The following is a 14,398-nucleotide window of genomic DNA, read 5'->3' as shown; positions in this document are numbered from 1 at the left end:
GGTGACCTCCTGTGAGCGTTCTGTTAGTGGAAATCAGCAGGGAAGAAGCCGCGGTTCTCGGTTGTCGACGTCAGCCGTCGAGGCTCTCCTACTAAATTCTCGGTGGTGGGCAGTGATCTCCTGGCAATGACTGGCTTCCGCTTCTCTCTGCATCGCGGGAACGAGAATCACGTTCTGGCACTGGTGACGGGGTCGTGCACTTTCAGCAGCGGTGCGGGACGCTGATTCTGGAACCCAGGGCCAATCCACGCGCTGCCGGGCAGAGGCCGCTCCGATTGCCCGCACGGCTGGCCGGGACTCCCACCTGGCCACTTTTTTTTTTTTTAAACAGGAGTAGAAATTTGTATTCCTAAAAGATCTGAGCTTTTACCTGGTTTGTTTTATTTACATATATTTTAATTTTCTTTTTCAAATTGAAAGATCATCATTGTGAAAGGGTCAGCTCATAATTGACATTTTACTAAGATAGTCATGTTTTTTTTTTTATTGTTAGTGGAATAGAAATATTTTATACCTGGTGGTGAAATAACTAGAGATGAACAGTCCACTACATAGTCGACGCAGTCAGTGTTCATTCCTTAACTGGAGCTTGATCCCATAAATCTTGGTTGAAAGTTTATTTTCAGGCTAGGTTACAGAAATCTGCTGAGGCAGTTCTTAGTATATGTTGGGAGATTTATTACAATTAACGTATCCTGTAGAATGGGGGTGCTTGTTCTCCCCTGAACTACTGCAGGAGAGTCGGCCAGTTCTGTCCCTGACAGAGTCTTGAACAGCAGCTCAGACTTGCCACCTGCGCACGGGGCGTCTACTCACAGTTTGGGCCCGAGAGAGATGCTGCGGAAAGTGAGTGACCTTGGCAGTGCTCAGAGGGAGAGTAAGTCTCGATCGAGGTGAAGACCGCAGGGGAAGCTCAGTAGCATATCAGCAGTAAGAGAGACCAACTTTCCCCCTTCTAAACATTGAATTCTTTCCAGATGAACAAACCCATATCTCTTTTTATACCCATATCTTTTAACTTGCACAGTCTAAAGATTCGTATTTGTAGACATTTATTTTCAGCTGTTTCTCCTTTGGCTGTAGGTTTCTTCCCCCGTAGGTTTTAGTTTTCTCTTCGTTTTCCCCCCCCCCCCCCTTGGTGTTCCTTTTTTCTTGTTTTTTTTTTGGGGGGGCGGGGGTGGCACATTTGGCTGTGCTCAGGGCTCACCCTGGGCAGTGCTGGGATAGAGCCTGGGACTGTCCGCTCTCAGCTCACGCTGGCACTCCAGGTAACTACACACTTTGTCCCCAGTGGCACCTCCTAATTTTCTGGCCTGGAAAAGACATTAAAACCTGTGATATTTGTGTGGCCATGCACAATGGTGTTAGCAGGCAAACAAGCACAGAAGCCAGTATCAGTGAATACAGTTCTGAAAATGTATTTCAAGATCTGTGGTGAAAATACAAAGAACTCAAAATGCATTGCTGCTCTTCCCATCTCTATATCAAACAGTTCAAAATGGCTTTTTTTCTTTTTGTAGTACAATAATCAGTTTCTCCATTAGCAATTTTACTTTAATAATATTACTCATTTTCTAAAGCACTGTTCTCTGCAGACCCTAGGGCTGACTGTGCTGTAATCAGAGAAAATTCAAGATTCTGCTCTCTTGATCCAACTTTATTCAAGTGGTTCTGTGCCTTTTTTTTTTTTTAACCAAGGTTGAACATCACCTTGCACTGTTTTTCCTCCTCACTCCTCAGGCAGGCGGTGTTAGAGGAAAGCAGGGAGGAGTGTAGGATTCAGCGAAACAGTTGTTTTCTCTAAGTTCAAGAAGTAATTCAAGTTTCAGTTTAGGCTTGATTATTCCGTAACTAGCCAAGTACAATTCTTGTGTTAGTTTGGTAAAAATACTTGTATTTAGGTTATCATAATCTCCCCTAATTTCACATTCAATTTTTAAAAATTCTCATTCCATTACAAAGCAAAGTGATTTTAAAGATCAAACCAGGATACAAGCCTGCATCCCCAGTTTTACTAAGACAATCTGATTCCTGTTTAAAAAAAAAAAAACTCTCAAGTAAAGCTCATCATTTTCAACTTCTGCACATGGCTTTCCCAATCAATCACGATTACCAATAAAACAGACTTTAAAGAAGTTGTGTTTTACAATGCAGAGAGTGGAGGATGCTTTTTATACATTGGTGAGAGAGATCCGACAATACAGATTGAAAAAAATCTGCAAAGAAGAAAAGACTCCTGGCTGTGTGAAAATTAAAAAATGCATTGTAATGTAATCTGGTAAGTTTGGCATATTCATTTTGGCAGAAAACACAGAGAACCAAAGGTACCAAAGTAGCAGCCGCTGTATAACTCCCCAGGTGTGGGTTCTACTCAAGCACTAAAGAAAAGGAACCTGAGGCTTGCTTCCGTCCTTGGTGTGTTTCTTTTTAATCCAACGTGCACTAACTTCTGGTTGAGGTTTCGACTAGGCTGCATCATCCGGTCTGGGGAGCAGAGGTAAGAGAGCGCCAGCAGGCTGGCTCTCCGCCTGCGTTTTCCAGCACCTTCTTTCAGCACTCTCCGGGTGGACCTTAATTTCAAGGGTATTCCACTCCCACTCTCACACCACATCCTCAGCTCAGGGCCTCGGATCTCATGCCGGGGAGAGAGAGCGTGTTTGGTTTGACGGTACTTCCTGGTGCCGCCAGATGAGGCTTGTGGAAAAGAAATGACCTTCACTGCTCTCGAAGTCCAGGTCGCGGGCTTTCTGTGGCCCGTGGGATTGTCTCCGGTGATGTAAGCGTAGCTCATACAGCCTTTGGCCGTGCCACTGACGGCTCCTGGTCTCACGTGACTGTCCTCAGAGACATAAATGCCTCGTACGTCCCCTCCCCGGCTGTGGCTGCTGCGAGCTCATCCCCGCTGCTGGCCGGACACCCTTTCCGGGAGCGCCTTCTCCAGCTGAGCCGGCCTTCCTGCCCCCTGCCTGCCTCGCACCCTACTACAAGAACCGCTTTTCTCTTTGACTCAGCATCAGGACAGGAGAAGCTGTGTCTCTACATTGATTTTGCGGTGCTAGGGATGGAACCCAGGCCCACACACACGGCGAGGCATGTGCCCCCCCCACCAAGCCACATCCCTGGCTCCCCGAACTCTGTGCGTTTGCTTGTTTGGAGGCTCCACCCAGCAGTGCTCCGGGGCTGTGCCTGGCTCTGTGCTCAGGAGTGACCCCCAGTGGTGCCGAAGGGACCGTATGTGGTGCCCTGGATCCAGCCTCCAACAGCTCGTGTGTGTCGTAGGGACCCACCCACCCAGCCTGAAAGACGGCACCTCACAGAGGCACCAGTTCCTGCTGAGTTCTGTGACGTTCCTGAGTGTCACCCTTAGCAGTTTCTTCATTTAGAAGTCGTGGTCAGATCGTGATCAAACATTGCAGTGCAGCTTGAGAGATGAAACTTAAAACCGCAGTAGCAGTGACCAGATTTAAGTGACGATTTTTTACCTTCAGCTTCTGTTTTCTCATTATTTTAAAGTAGAATTATTTAGGGTACAATCAGTTTCAATTTAAAACAAGGGTGGAAGCATCTACTGTAAATTTTTAATTTGTGTAAACTACTCTGATTATATGGTATGAAATTTAATTGTTGAGCATGATGAATTCTACTTAGTGGATGTGAAGCGCATTTATAATTTTAAAAACATACCTGGAGTAGTAAATAGTCTTCAGAATAACATTTTTCCAAATTTGATAGAGGCAGATTATCTGCAGATGAGTTTTCCTTAGTTCTAGAATGAATGAGCTCGGCCAGTCTTCACTGGAACGCTGCTCTCGCCTTTTACATGTCTAAGTGTGGCTCATTCACATTTACACATCTATACGGTTGGACCATTTTCCTAACCATTGGAATTAATTTTGATAAGACAGAAATCAGAGACGGGTGCGGTGTGAACATGCTGTTAAAGATTCGTCTCCTGGGTCCCGTTTCACCTGACAGTGGGGCCGCCGCCGCCTCCCAGAGCCAGTGCTGCCGTGTCGTTGCTGGAGGCGAGCACGTACAGATGTGTGTTGAAAGGAGATCGGCGCAGGGCAGGGCGGTGGGGGATGCGGGACCCAGACCAGACCAGACCAGACCAGGGCTCCCGCCTTTCCGAAGCCTTCAGATTCCAATCTGTCTGGAAGGATTAGGACTCGGTCAAGGAGCGCCTTGGTTGTTTCTTTTACCACTCAGGAGACGAATCTTTAACATCATGTTCACACTGCACTCATCTCTGACTTCTATATTTTATAAAAGATAAAATGATTTCAGTGTTTCAGGAAAACGTTTCAGGAAAATGTTTCAGGAAAACAATTCAATCAAAACACAGCAGAAAGTTCCTTTTTTTCTTTTTTTGGTTTCTTTACAAGGTTATTAAAAGTCTTGTATTGCTATAAACGATGTTTCTTCACATTGCCCCTCTCTCTTGGGTGAAGCAAAGGCATATGTTTCTGTTGCCTCAGTAATGACATCAGAAGGTGGCGAGCGAGCTTTCCAGCACAAACGGGGGCCGGAGGGAATTCACGAAGTTCAATGAGTGATCCCAGAATCCCACTGATTCTTTTCATTTGAACAAGCCTCTCATTTCTCCTTTGTTCTTTAAAAGGTTGCCAAAAATCAACCAAAGGTCACTCAAATGAAATGTCCTGAATTTCACTATTATTTGAAATACTAGTTGTAGAAGATGGGTGTGATGCAGTAAAGCAGATCATATTATTGTAAACTTCAAATTTTTTTCAAGACAGTAAGATTCATGGATGTGTTTGTGTGACTGTTGAGCAGAGGTGATTAGAAGGCGGGGGAAGAAGAAACCTTGTTCATTGTTCTTCAAGTGGCTTGATTTAAACAGCTCCATTCCCGGGTTATTGTTCGCAAGACTCCCTCTAGTGTCCAAGTCTGAAAGCATCATTAGGTCCTAGTCACTGCTCAGCTGGACGGATCATAAAATATATCGAAGAATAGGAACTGCAGCTGTAAAATGAACACGTCGGTGCTACTGCAGACTGATAGCTCAGTTAAAAACAAATCTGCCATGAACTACAAAAATTACAAGTCATATAAATGAAAAGTAATGAAATATGAAGGATATGTTAGGATTTTATTTTGCTTGAAATTTGCTTTTAATGGGACACGCAGTGATTGACTTCGGTATGGGTCTTTTATAACTGTATTGCAGGGTTAAAATCTAGAGTCCCACTCTAATTTTCAAGGGCCGTTTGTCATGTTATGCATGATTAAAGAGCAAAGTATTCTGCTGTGGAATCCCCCTGCAGCCATACCTACCTGATGTCAATATTCGCACTGTCACGGTAGATGGGAGCTCAGGGACCAAGTGGGAATTTCTTTCAACGGAACTGGTTCAAAGTTTTCTGAACCATACTTTGGTTTTGTGTCATTCTGAATGTTTAATACATTGAACCGGAACCAGGAACTGGTACAAAGATGTGGTTAGGGCACATGCCTGGCACATGCTGTCCCACGTTCCGTTCCCAGCACCACCTGGTCCCTCGAGCAGCACCTGGTGCAGCCCTGGAGGCCCTGGCACTGCAGGCGCTGCCAGCTGACCCTGGGCGCCACAGAGTGACCAGCTGACTCCCAGCATCGCATCCTCTGTATGCCCACGTACTGAAGCACCATCCTGGTGGAGCCAGAATTAACTGTGGGGCCCTGGGCCCCCATACCTCCAAAAAAAAATCCAAACAGTAATAAATAAAAGAGCCTTCTCCAAACTGGCAAACTATACCACATTTTACTCATTTCTCCTCATAACAGAGGGATCATATTTTCAAAGAGTGTTTTGTTCGGAGGCAATGCAAATTTATAAGTGAATTAAACTAATGCCTTAATCTGTAATATTGGAAAACGAAAAGTGTATACAGATAATGTTTACATACTGGTAATGATGGAAAGCTGAACACGCTAGTGTTTAACAGGAGCTCCAATATCGTGTCTTTAAAAGGTGGCAGAATCTTTTTTTTTGTTTTTGTCTTTGGACCACATTTGGCAGTGGTCAGAGCTTACTCCTGGCTCTGGGCTCAGGACTCACTCCCCGCAGGTCTCAGGGACCATGTGGGATGCCAGAGATTGAACCCGGGTTGGCAGCGTGCAAGGCAAGCGTTCTCTCCATTGATTGCTCCAGCCCCCACGATTGGTATAATCTTCAATGACATCTTACGTATTCTTAATAACCTTTTGTTTGCTCTAATCGTAAATGATCTTTGAATTTTTAAGTAATCCTTTTCCTTAATTTTATAATCTTAAAGCTTCTAATGTCTGGAAACTCGGGTTATTAAGTGTAGGTGACATAAACATTGAGTTTTGGTGGCTAAGGTATGTCAAAATGGAAAAATTTGCGAAGTAATATTGAAAAATTTGTTACATAAAAGATTCCTTGTTATCAATTTTCATTACTTTTTGTTGTGAATATCCATGTTCTTATTTACAAGATTGAGAAAAATGCCCACAAAGAAGACATTTAAGAATCCTAAAAGTCTAATATATATTCTTTGCCTGAAGAGAATGTAAAGTGTCTCATTTTAGTCAGTTACTGATTTTCTGTCTGATTATTTGTGCATCCCTCATCATGCTATATTCACATTTTAATACTTGTTATGTGTTTCAGGGTGTTGATGATGCCTTCTATACATTAGTTCGAGAAATTCGAAAACATAAAGAAAAGATGAGCAAAGATGGTAAAAAGAAGAAAAAGAAGTCAAAGACAAAGTGTATAATTATGTAAATACAATTTGTACTTTTTTCTTAAGGCATACTTAAGTAAAAGTGGTAATTTTTGTACATTACACTAAATTATTAGCATTTGTTTAGCATTACCTAATTTTCTTTCTGCTCCATCCAAACTGTTAGCTTTTATCTTGAATGCTTATTTTAAAATGACAGTGGAAACTTTTTCCTCTAAGTGCCAGTATTCCCTGAGTTTTGGTTTTTGAACTAGCAATGCCTGTGAAGAGGAAACTGAATACCTGAGATTTTGTCTTGGGGTTTTTGGTGCATGCAGTTGATTATTTCCTATTATTCTTACCAATTGTGAACTTTGGTGTGAAACAAATTAATGAAGCTTTCAGTCATACCTACTCTGTCTTTTCTGTAGTCACTTAAACGATTGATAACCAACTATCATTTTGAGTTGCGATTTCCTGCTACGCCGAGGGAACGTGAATTTATAGGCTCCCTGTAGGTCTGCTTGTAGACACCATCCGTGTGATTTCACTCACCCTAATGATTGTCAGGTTATGTTGTTCACAAAGGTTTCACCCTAATGATTGTCAGGTTACATTGTTCACAAACCTTTGCTCCCTCTTTCCACTGCTGTTTGTCATGGCCATGCTCCTAAAATATATTTTTTCTATAAAAAGGGTGGAAAAAAATGGAAAAAAATACAAGAAATGCTAAGGGCCATTTCCTTTCCACACCAGAGAGACTGCTGTGAGCGCCTGGCAGCTTAGCCTGTTAGGGTGGACCCCACAGGAATGAGGCTCACAGCAGCCACTGGGGGCTATATTTGCCTGCTACGAAATTTTTGTAATTATTGAGAAAACACAGATGAAAAAAAAATCTTGTAGTGATTACATAGAGTCTCCCTGTGTCAGGTTACTCTGTTGGAGCCCAACTTTGAAATCTTCTCTTGAACTTGTCTTTGGAAATAGTCTGGGTGCTGGCAGTGATGTGGAAAGGAGGTTTAGGCCTGTCAGCTCGTAAGGATCGGGCCACGACGTGGCAGGCCATGCTCCTGGGACCGTCAGAGCGTGTCTGAGCACTGGCGCAGGGCCTGAGCCCTTGTCTCCCCACATGGTCTTGAGTCGGTGGGTGAGACGTGGGGACCCGGAGAACCTGTAGTGCAGTGAGACATTCTCACCGGTTGTCCTACGAACAGATGAGGAGGAGGAATACCTCTTTTGCTTCAGGCAAGCCACCTTCAAAATAATTTTTTAAATAAATGGTGGGTGCCGAGATTTAAAGAATACTTTCAACAACGAAGCAAGAACACTTCCAGGTTTCTAATATTGGCTATTTCCTTAACACTGGCTTAAGTCACAATTCATAAATACTTTATAAGTCCGAACCATTTTTGAAGGTGGATGCTTAAGAAATAGACAATAAAGGTTCCTTCGATGTGACTGAACGTTACTGACTCTGAAATCTGTGGCATGAGATGGTCCATCGAGGGGCCGCATCGCCGGGCCGGAAGGAAGGTGGCCTGGATTCCAGTCCTGCATCTCCCAGCTCCGGTTCCGGACAGACCCTTCCCATTCATTGCTTCGTGGCCCAGGAAGTCATCTCAAAGGCTGAATAGCTTTACACTCTGATTTGCATTCAGTTTACATAAAGATAGACCTATTCGTCAGTCTCGGCACAATCTCTAACTTTTTACCTGTCTTCTCACCTGCAGCGCTAGTACTGAGCAAAATTGTAGTTTGATTAAATGTCCGTTCCCGGTGTCGCCTGGCCTGTCTGCCCGCTCTGCCCGTGTCTTGTTGCTTTTTCTCTGAATACTCGTTTCCCTAACCTCAAGATCTATTGCTGCTTCGGGTGTCTCCGCGAAGGCTTCCTGTCAGGCTGCATCAGGCGCAATTGCCCCACGCTCTCCTCAGGCGCAACCGAATCAGACACCCCGATGTGGGACTGGCCCGGGCAGCTCCTTTGCAGGGGCTGGCTGTAGCAATAGCGTCTTCATCCTTGGTACATCATCTCTTTGCTGGATCGTCCTTTGGTGACTAGGAATTTTCAGAACTGCTCTGAGTAGACGGCACCCTGTCCAACGGAAGGAGGACTGAGTAGCGGCAGCGCTGAGATGATGTGGAGTGTGCAGTGAGGTTAGCCTTGGCGAGAGTGATACATTCCACTGCTTATTAACTCAGATCTTACAATGAAAAGGAGTTTGAAATTTGAGCCTCAAGATTTTTGGCAGAATTCATTTATTCAACCGAAATCTGAGTGCCTACTGGTTGCTGGCACTGCACTCGGCAGTGGGGATTTCTAGGGACCCCCAAACAAGGGGACGTGGTTCCTTGATCGGGAGCGTCTTAGTGAAGCATTTGGCACGTGACCCAGAGATACCACCATGCTTAATTTAGGCTCTCAAGCAGGGATTTGGTCTCTTGTTTCTTCTAGTTCTAAAGTAATTGTCTTCCTGATTCCAATGTAATTGTTTAATCAAACTACTTTATATAAATTACTTTATTGTTTAAAAGGAATAAACTTGATTATATTGTTTTTCATTTGGCATAACTGTGATTTTATTGGGGCAGTTACAAAGTTGTATTAATATTAAAATTCCCAGATGTGAAATACTCTAATTGGTCTCTTTGTCTAAGTAATTAGACTTTTAAATGTTGAATTTTAAAATAGTTTTATCTGGGTATGACTACACAAGGTGCCTGAACTAATTCATAGAAGGCTTGTTTCATCTCAGTCAGATTTCTGAAATGAGATACTAAACCACAGCTTGAGGGAACGTTCTCGAGGGCAGGGTGTGAAGACTATAGTTATACAGTACCTCCTCTTGTTTCTACACGAGAGAAAGATACGCCATACTTCAGGAATTGCAGTGCATAGTTGGGGTGGGGGGGTTTTTAGGACTCTTGAATTTTTGATGTAGCTGGGTATTTTCTTTTTTTAAGTAGTAATCCTTAATTATGTGAATCCTGAATGGTCTGACAAAAGGTTTGTTTATATAGAGATTTTTGAATGGGAGAGATAATCCTAGAAGTAACATGTTACCTAATTATTACCGCCTTAAAGATAAAAATCCTATTGAAGTTTTAAAAAAAATGACTAAATTCCATAGTGTTTGACATTAATATGTTTATGGAAGAATGGAGCAGGCATGTGTCGTCTGAGTGTTCCCAGTTAGGAATTCCAGACTCGGTTAACTGAGTCACACTGCACAGGAGTTGAGAACTGAGCTTTCCTAGGCCATCACACCTTGGCCATCTTTGCACAATTTTGTTCCAATACACAGGACTGTTGTGAGGCATGTTAAGTTGCAGTTTTCATAAGTTCATCTCATTTGTATGTATTTCCTGTTTTTTTTCCCCCTCTCTAACCATTTCCCGCAAGTAATACAGGTTAATTTGTTGTTGGCAACTGACACTGTCATTTCCATTTGTCAAATGCAGTCATTTATTATATAGTGAATTTTAAAAGAATCCGTAAGTCACATTAAAGCCAAATTCCTATTAAGTTCCTTAATACTGGTAGCATGAAACCTGCATCAAGAAACTGAGCAGCACACAGTCGGCAGCTGTAAATTCCTTCAGAAAATGAAAATTCTTTCTTAAAGGTCTATTCATACCAATTCCGAAGAAGTCATAAACCAGATGAACAGTTTTTAGTTTCCTATTTTCCAGTGCCAGTTTGGGTGATTGGCAATTCAAATGAATTTAGAGGAATTTATTACCTGCCCAAATGTCAGTTAAGGGAGGGTTCCCCTGTCAAGCTAAATGGGTTATGTAATGTTTTATCCAAAAGTTTCCAATTCCACTGTCTTGTGTTTTCATGTTGAAAATACTTTTGCATTTTTCCTTTGAGTGCCAATTTCTTACTAGTACTCTTTCTTACTGTCACATGTTTACCTGGAATGTATTTTAACTATTTTTGTACAGTGTGAACTGAAACATGCACATTTTGTACATTGTGCTCCTTTGTGGGACATATGCAGTGTGATCCAGTTGTTTCCCATCTTTGGTTGCGCTGACCTAGGAATGTTGGTCACATCAAACATTAAATTTCAAAATGACCACTCTTTTAATTCAAATTAACTTTTAAATGTTTATAGGAGTATGTGCTGTGAAGTGATCTGAAATCTGTAATATTTTTGTCATGAACTGTACTGCTCCTAATTACTGTAATGTAATAAAACAGTTCCGATGACTGTGGAGTGTGTGTTTCCTGCTGGGAATGTGGACTCTGCCCCGTGGCTGGTGCAGAATGGTTTTCTAGCCAGGCACACGAGCAGCCTCAGGAAATCTCGTGAAACTTGTTCTAAATCTGAAGTTAGAAATATGCTTTGTGAGAGGTGTCAGGAGTATCTGAAAAGGTGTGTCAGCTTGGACTTACTGCCTTGAACTCATTTCAAAGTAGATGTGAAAAAGATCTGACTTCATGACAACAGAGAACATCATTTACTTTTTATTGTGGGAGGTAATTCACAGCAGGTCCTTTGTTTCAAGGCCCAAAGGGAGCCAGCAGCAGAAGTGGCCGTGGAATAAACACGTCTGTGATGTCAGTCGCTGTCGGGTTAGTTCAGGATGAGAAAAGTGCTTGATATGTATTGTTTTCATGACTCTGCTTTAATCGTTACAGGTGTTACTTGCTTTGCAGGGAAACATGGCTATGTCCTAATGTGCCAAAGGGGGTTCAAAAAATAAAAAAAAAACTTGGGGGAGTGGGTACCCTTCAAAAACTCAAAGGGATCAATTTCCAAGAAGTCCTATGTTCAATGTGCACGAGCAGATTAGAGAAGTGGGCTGAGTCTCACTGGCATAAGCTTATTAAGTTTAAAGGCTTCTTCAAGGACACTCTATGTTCCTGCACAATTGGGTGCTCATTAATTGGCGATTGCTGACTGGCAGCAACGTAGTGCGTGGCAGTTTGCCCATGTCAAGAGGGAGACTCCAGGGCAGCTGAGCGCTCAGAGAGGGGTAAGCCCTGTCGGAAGTAAGGCAGCTCGGGTGGGTTGGGCACATCACAGAGCTCTTGCCATTTTACATTAGAACTATTTCATAACTGTTGGTTTACATGAACAGCCACACCGATTTTCAAGTGGTAGAACCAGTGATTAGTTACTTTTGTTATCATCTGAATAATAGCGTTGTTTCATAGCTCTGTATTTCCTAAGGAAGTATAAGGCTTCTAGCTCTTTCATTACAAATTCACCCCGTCGGATAAGTTCTTTGATCTTCTCTGGGTCCTTCACATCTTTGTTTTTAAGAAAAACGTTCTTCAGACGCCTTTTGAAATAGTCTGCACCTTTGGGATAGTCTCGTCCAAGATACAGCAGCTTAAAAAGAATGATGAAATATTGCTATGCAATCCTTGCTTAGAATAACACTGATACAATGGGTAACGTAATTACTTACATTTTTATAAAGGTTCAGAACTTCTCCTCTTAAAGAATTGGCCATTCTCACATATCATTGAAAGTATCCCCTTTCATATATTGCATACCTGAAGGAAAGGAAAAGAATTTGCAAGTAACTGCACTGTCTTCAAAGGAGAAATGACTTTACATGTGGGACAACAGTAACTTCTTGTTCTATTTTGGGAATTCTTCTGTGCTGTAGACACTGGGTTATGAAGGTGTCTCAGGTAAGAGACCTGCTTGCACAGAACCGAGATCTGTCATAAAACACAAACAAGGTGTTAACGAATTGCGCAGGTCCTGCAAAGAAAGTGGGACAGAAGAGGAAAATGGGCCTTTGTGTCATGAAGACAGACGTGTAGGGGTACATCCCTTCACATTGGCGTGCAGGAGAGCACGAGGACAGCTGAACCCCAACTACATCATGGACAGATTGACCCTTGAGAACCTGTTTCCCCCCGTGGAAGAGCAGACGTGGGGAGGAAGGTGAGCAGCCTGTGTGCTGAGAAACGCAAAGCGGGGGGGGGGGGGGGGGGCGCACAGTGAGACGCGCAGGGTGGAGGCCGAGGGGCGTCAGACAACAGCCAACATGCCACTTAAGAGCAGCCCATTAGACTCAATTTCCAATTTCTCAATGACCTCAAGGTTTTATTTTGGGTGTGTTGGATTTCAGGGGCACACCTGGCAGTGCTCTCATACTACTCAGGGCGGGGGGCGGGGGTGCTCCATCCTGGCTGTGCTAAGGGACCAAGTGGGGTGTAGGATAGAACTGGGCAACTTCAGTGTATCCCACAGCCAGAAAATCATATTTTGCTCCTCAATTTTAAGTGAAATTATTTCCTTCCTACAGAAAAGCTGTTAAACCATTTCTTATTATCTAGTTCTTACTCTGGAGAACCTGGCAGGCTACCGAAAGTATTCTGCCCGCACGGCAGAGTCTGGCAAACTCCCCATGGCGTATTCAATATGCCAAAAACCAGTAACAATGATGGGTCTCATTCTCCTGACCTTGAAAGAGCCTCGAATGTGGCACTTTCTAAAATCTCAGGGCAAGGACGAAGGAGACGTCGCTGGTGCCTGCTCAAGGAAATTGATGAACAACAGGATGACGGTAATACCATTTTTTATGAACTTTCATGAATATGAATGCATCGCTTCTTACTTTGTATCCAAAACACCAGTCTCTCACGGCAACTAAAGTGTGAGTGGCCCAGGGGTCCAGTGTGGTGACCGCCATGCCAGACACTGCAGCTCCTCACCCCTCCCTACCCTTCCCATTCAGCCACTCGGTCTGGAGATGTCCAGAGACCCAACCCAGGTCATAGTGCTTAGTATCCAGGTCCTTAGACCACCCTGAACCACACTCTTCAGGATTCCTGTGGTTTTCAGGAACTGGACACATGGCCGAGATTGCAAGCCAGTTATTTTGTAGGCACCTCGTTTTGCAAATCTGGACTGCTGGCGGCATTCGGGGTGTTATTTGGAGAGCAGTTTCCTTGCAGCCCATCCTGGGGTGCTCACAGCGTGGATGCTCACTCAGTGACTACAGGTCTGCCCGCTCTGCTGTTAACATCTCTCCTTTATTGGGGGCAGCACTTTGAGATACTCCGGAAAAACCTTCCATCTTGCAGAAACATTACAAAAGAGCACTAAACATTAAAAATGTTTTACGGAGAAGGTGGATTTGGGCCAGACCCCTGCACTACGTCATTGTAACCTGGAGAGCTTATCTGGATCTCTGATTGCTTTTAGCATGGCCGCAGACCACCCGAACTACTGACAACGTGTAGAAGAGTGGTCCAGGGGTGGAAATTGAGAGCTAGAGAGGGAAGGCATGGAGAGGCAGGAGGGATCTTCGGGGTGCTGGTTAGTTTATGATGGGAGTAGTGGTTCCGCGTGTATGCGTGTCAAACCCCTCAAACTAAACATGTGTCCTATGTAGGAATATGCCTAGAACTGACTCTGAAAATCAATGTACCCGGGGTGATAGCTTGCTAAGAGACACTGAGGCATATGGGGCAACAGAGAACCTACCACAGGCTGCCACTGATCACGAGGGGCAAGGTACCAGCTGCACCAGTAAGGAACTGGTTGTTTTAAGGTCTGCCCCTTTGGAGAGGGGGCCTGGGTGTCCTTACTTTAAAATAAGGGACACTTGAAAGGTCTGTGGTCACCTTTCCTTTTTGGCTGTGTCCTCTGCTACTACAGTTCCTCTTAAGGGGAAAAAAAAATCAGAACAGTCACCATTAAACCTGTGAAAAACAGTTACTAGTAGTTTGTGAG

At 43.6% G+C, this 14,398-nt stretch overlaps 2 protein-coding genes across 4 annotated transcripts in view; one reads left to right on the top strand and one right to left on the bottom strand.

Annotated features, from left to right (window-relative positions):
* The window catches only part of KRAS (KRAS proto-oncogene, GTPase), a 30,168-nt gene extending 19,262 nt beyond the window's left edge, over nt 1–10,906 (top strand). The window contains exons 5-6 of one of the 3 annotated variants that reach the window (XR_008795228.1): nt 6,638–7,262; nt 7,303–10,906. Coding sequence is in view for 2 of the 3 variants with exons in the window: in XM_056134612.1 (XP_055990587.1) it covers nt 2,155–2,274 (120 nt within the window). In the remaining variant the exon portion in view is untranslated. Of the gene's footprint in view, nt 1–2,154; nt 2,279–6,637 lie in introns of all 3 variants that reach the window. The other 2 variants (XM_056134612.1, XM_056134611.1) reach the window with 2 other exon arrangements.
* Nucleotides 10,907–11,148: 242 nt separating this feature from the next.
* ETFRF1 (electron transfer flavoprotein regulatory factor 1) lies at nt 11,149–12,158 on the bottom strand. Its single transcript, XM_056134634.1, has 2 exons — nt 12,114–12,158; nt 11,149–12,034 (listed from the first exon to the last, which is right to left on the bottom strand). The coding sequence occupies exons 1-2, from the start codon at nt 12,156–12,158 to the stop codon at nt 11,813–11,815; spliced, it is 267 nt and encodes an 88-aa protein (XP_055990609.1). The 3' UTR covers nt 11,149–11,812.
* Nucleotides 12,159–14,398: the final 2,240 nt, after the last annotated feature.

Source organism: Sorex fumeus, unplaced genomic scaffold (genome assembly GCF_029834395.1).
Source record: "Sorex fumeus unplaced genomic scaffold, SorFum_2.1 ptg000100l, whole genome shotgun sequence".
NCBI classification, from domain to species: Eukaryota; Metazoa; Chordata; class Mammalia; order Eulipotyphla; family Soricidae; genus Sorex; species Sorex fumeus.
Note: the sequence above shows the minus strand (reverse complement) of the source record. Positions and strands in the feature narration are given on the sequence as shown.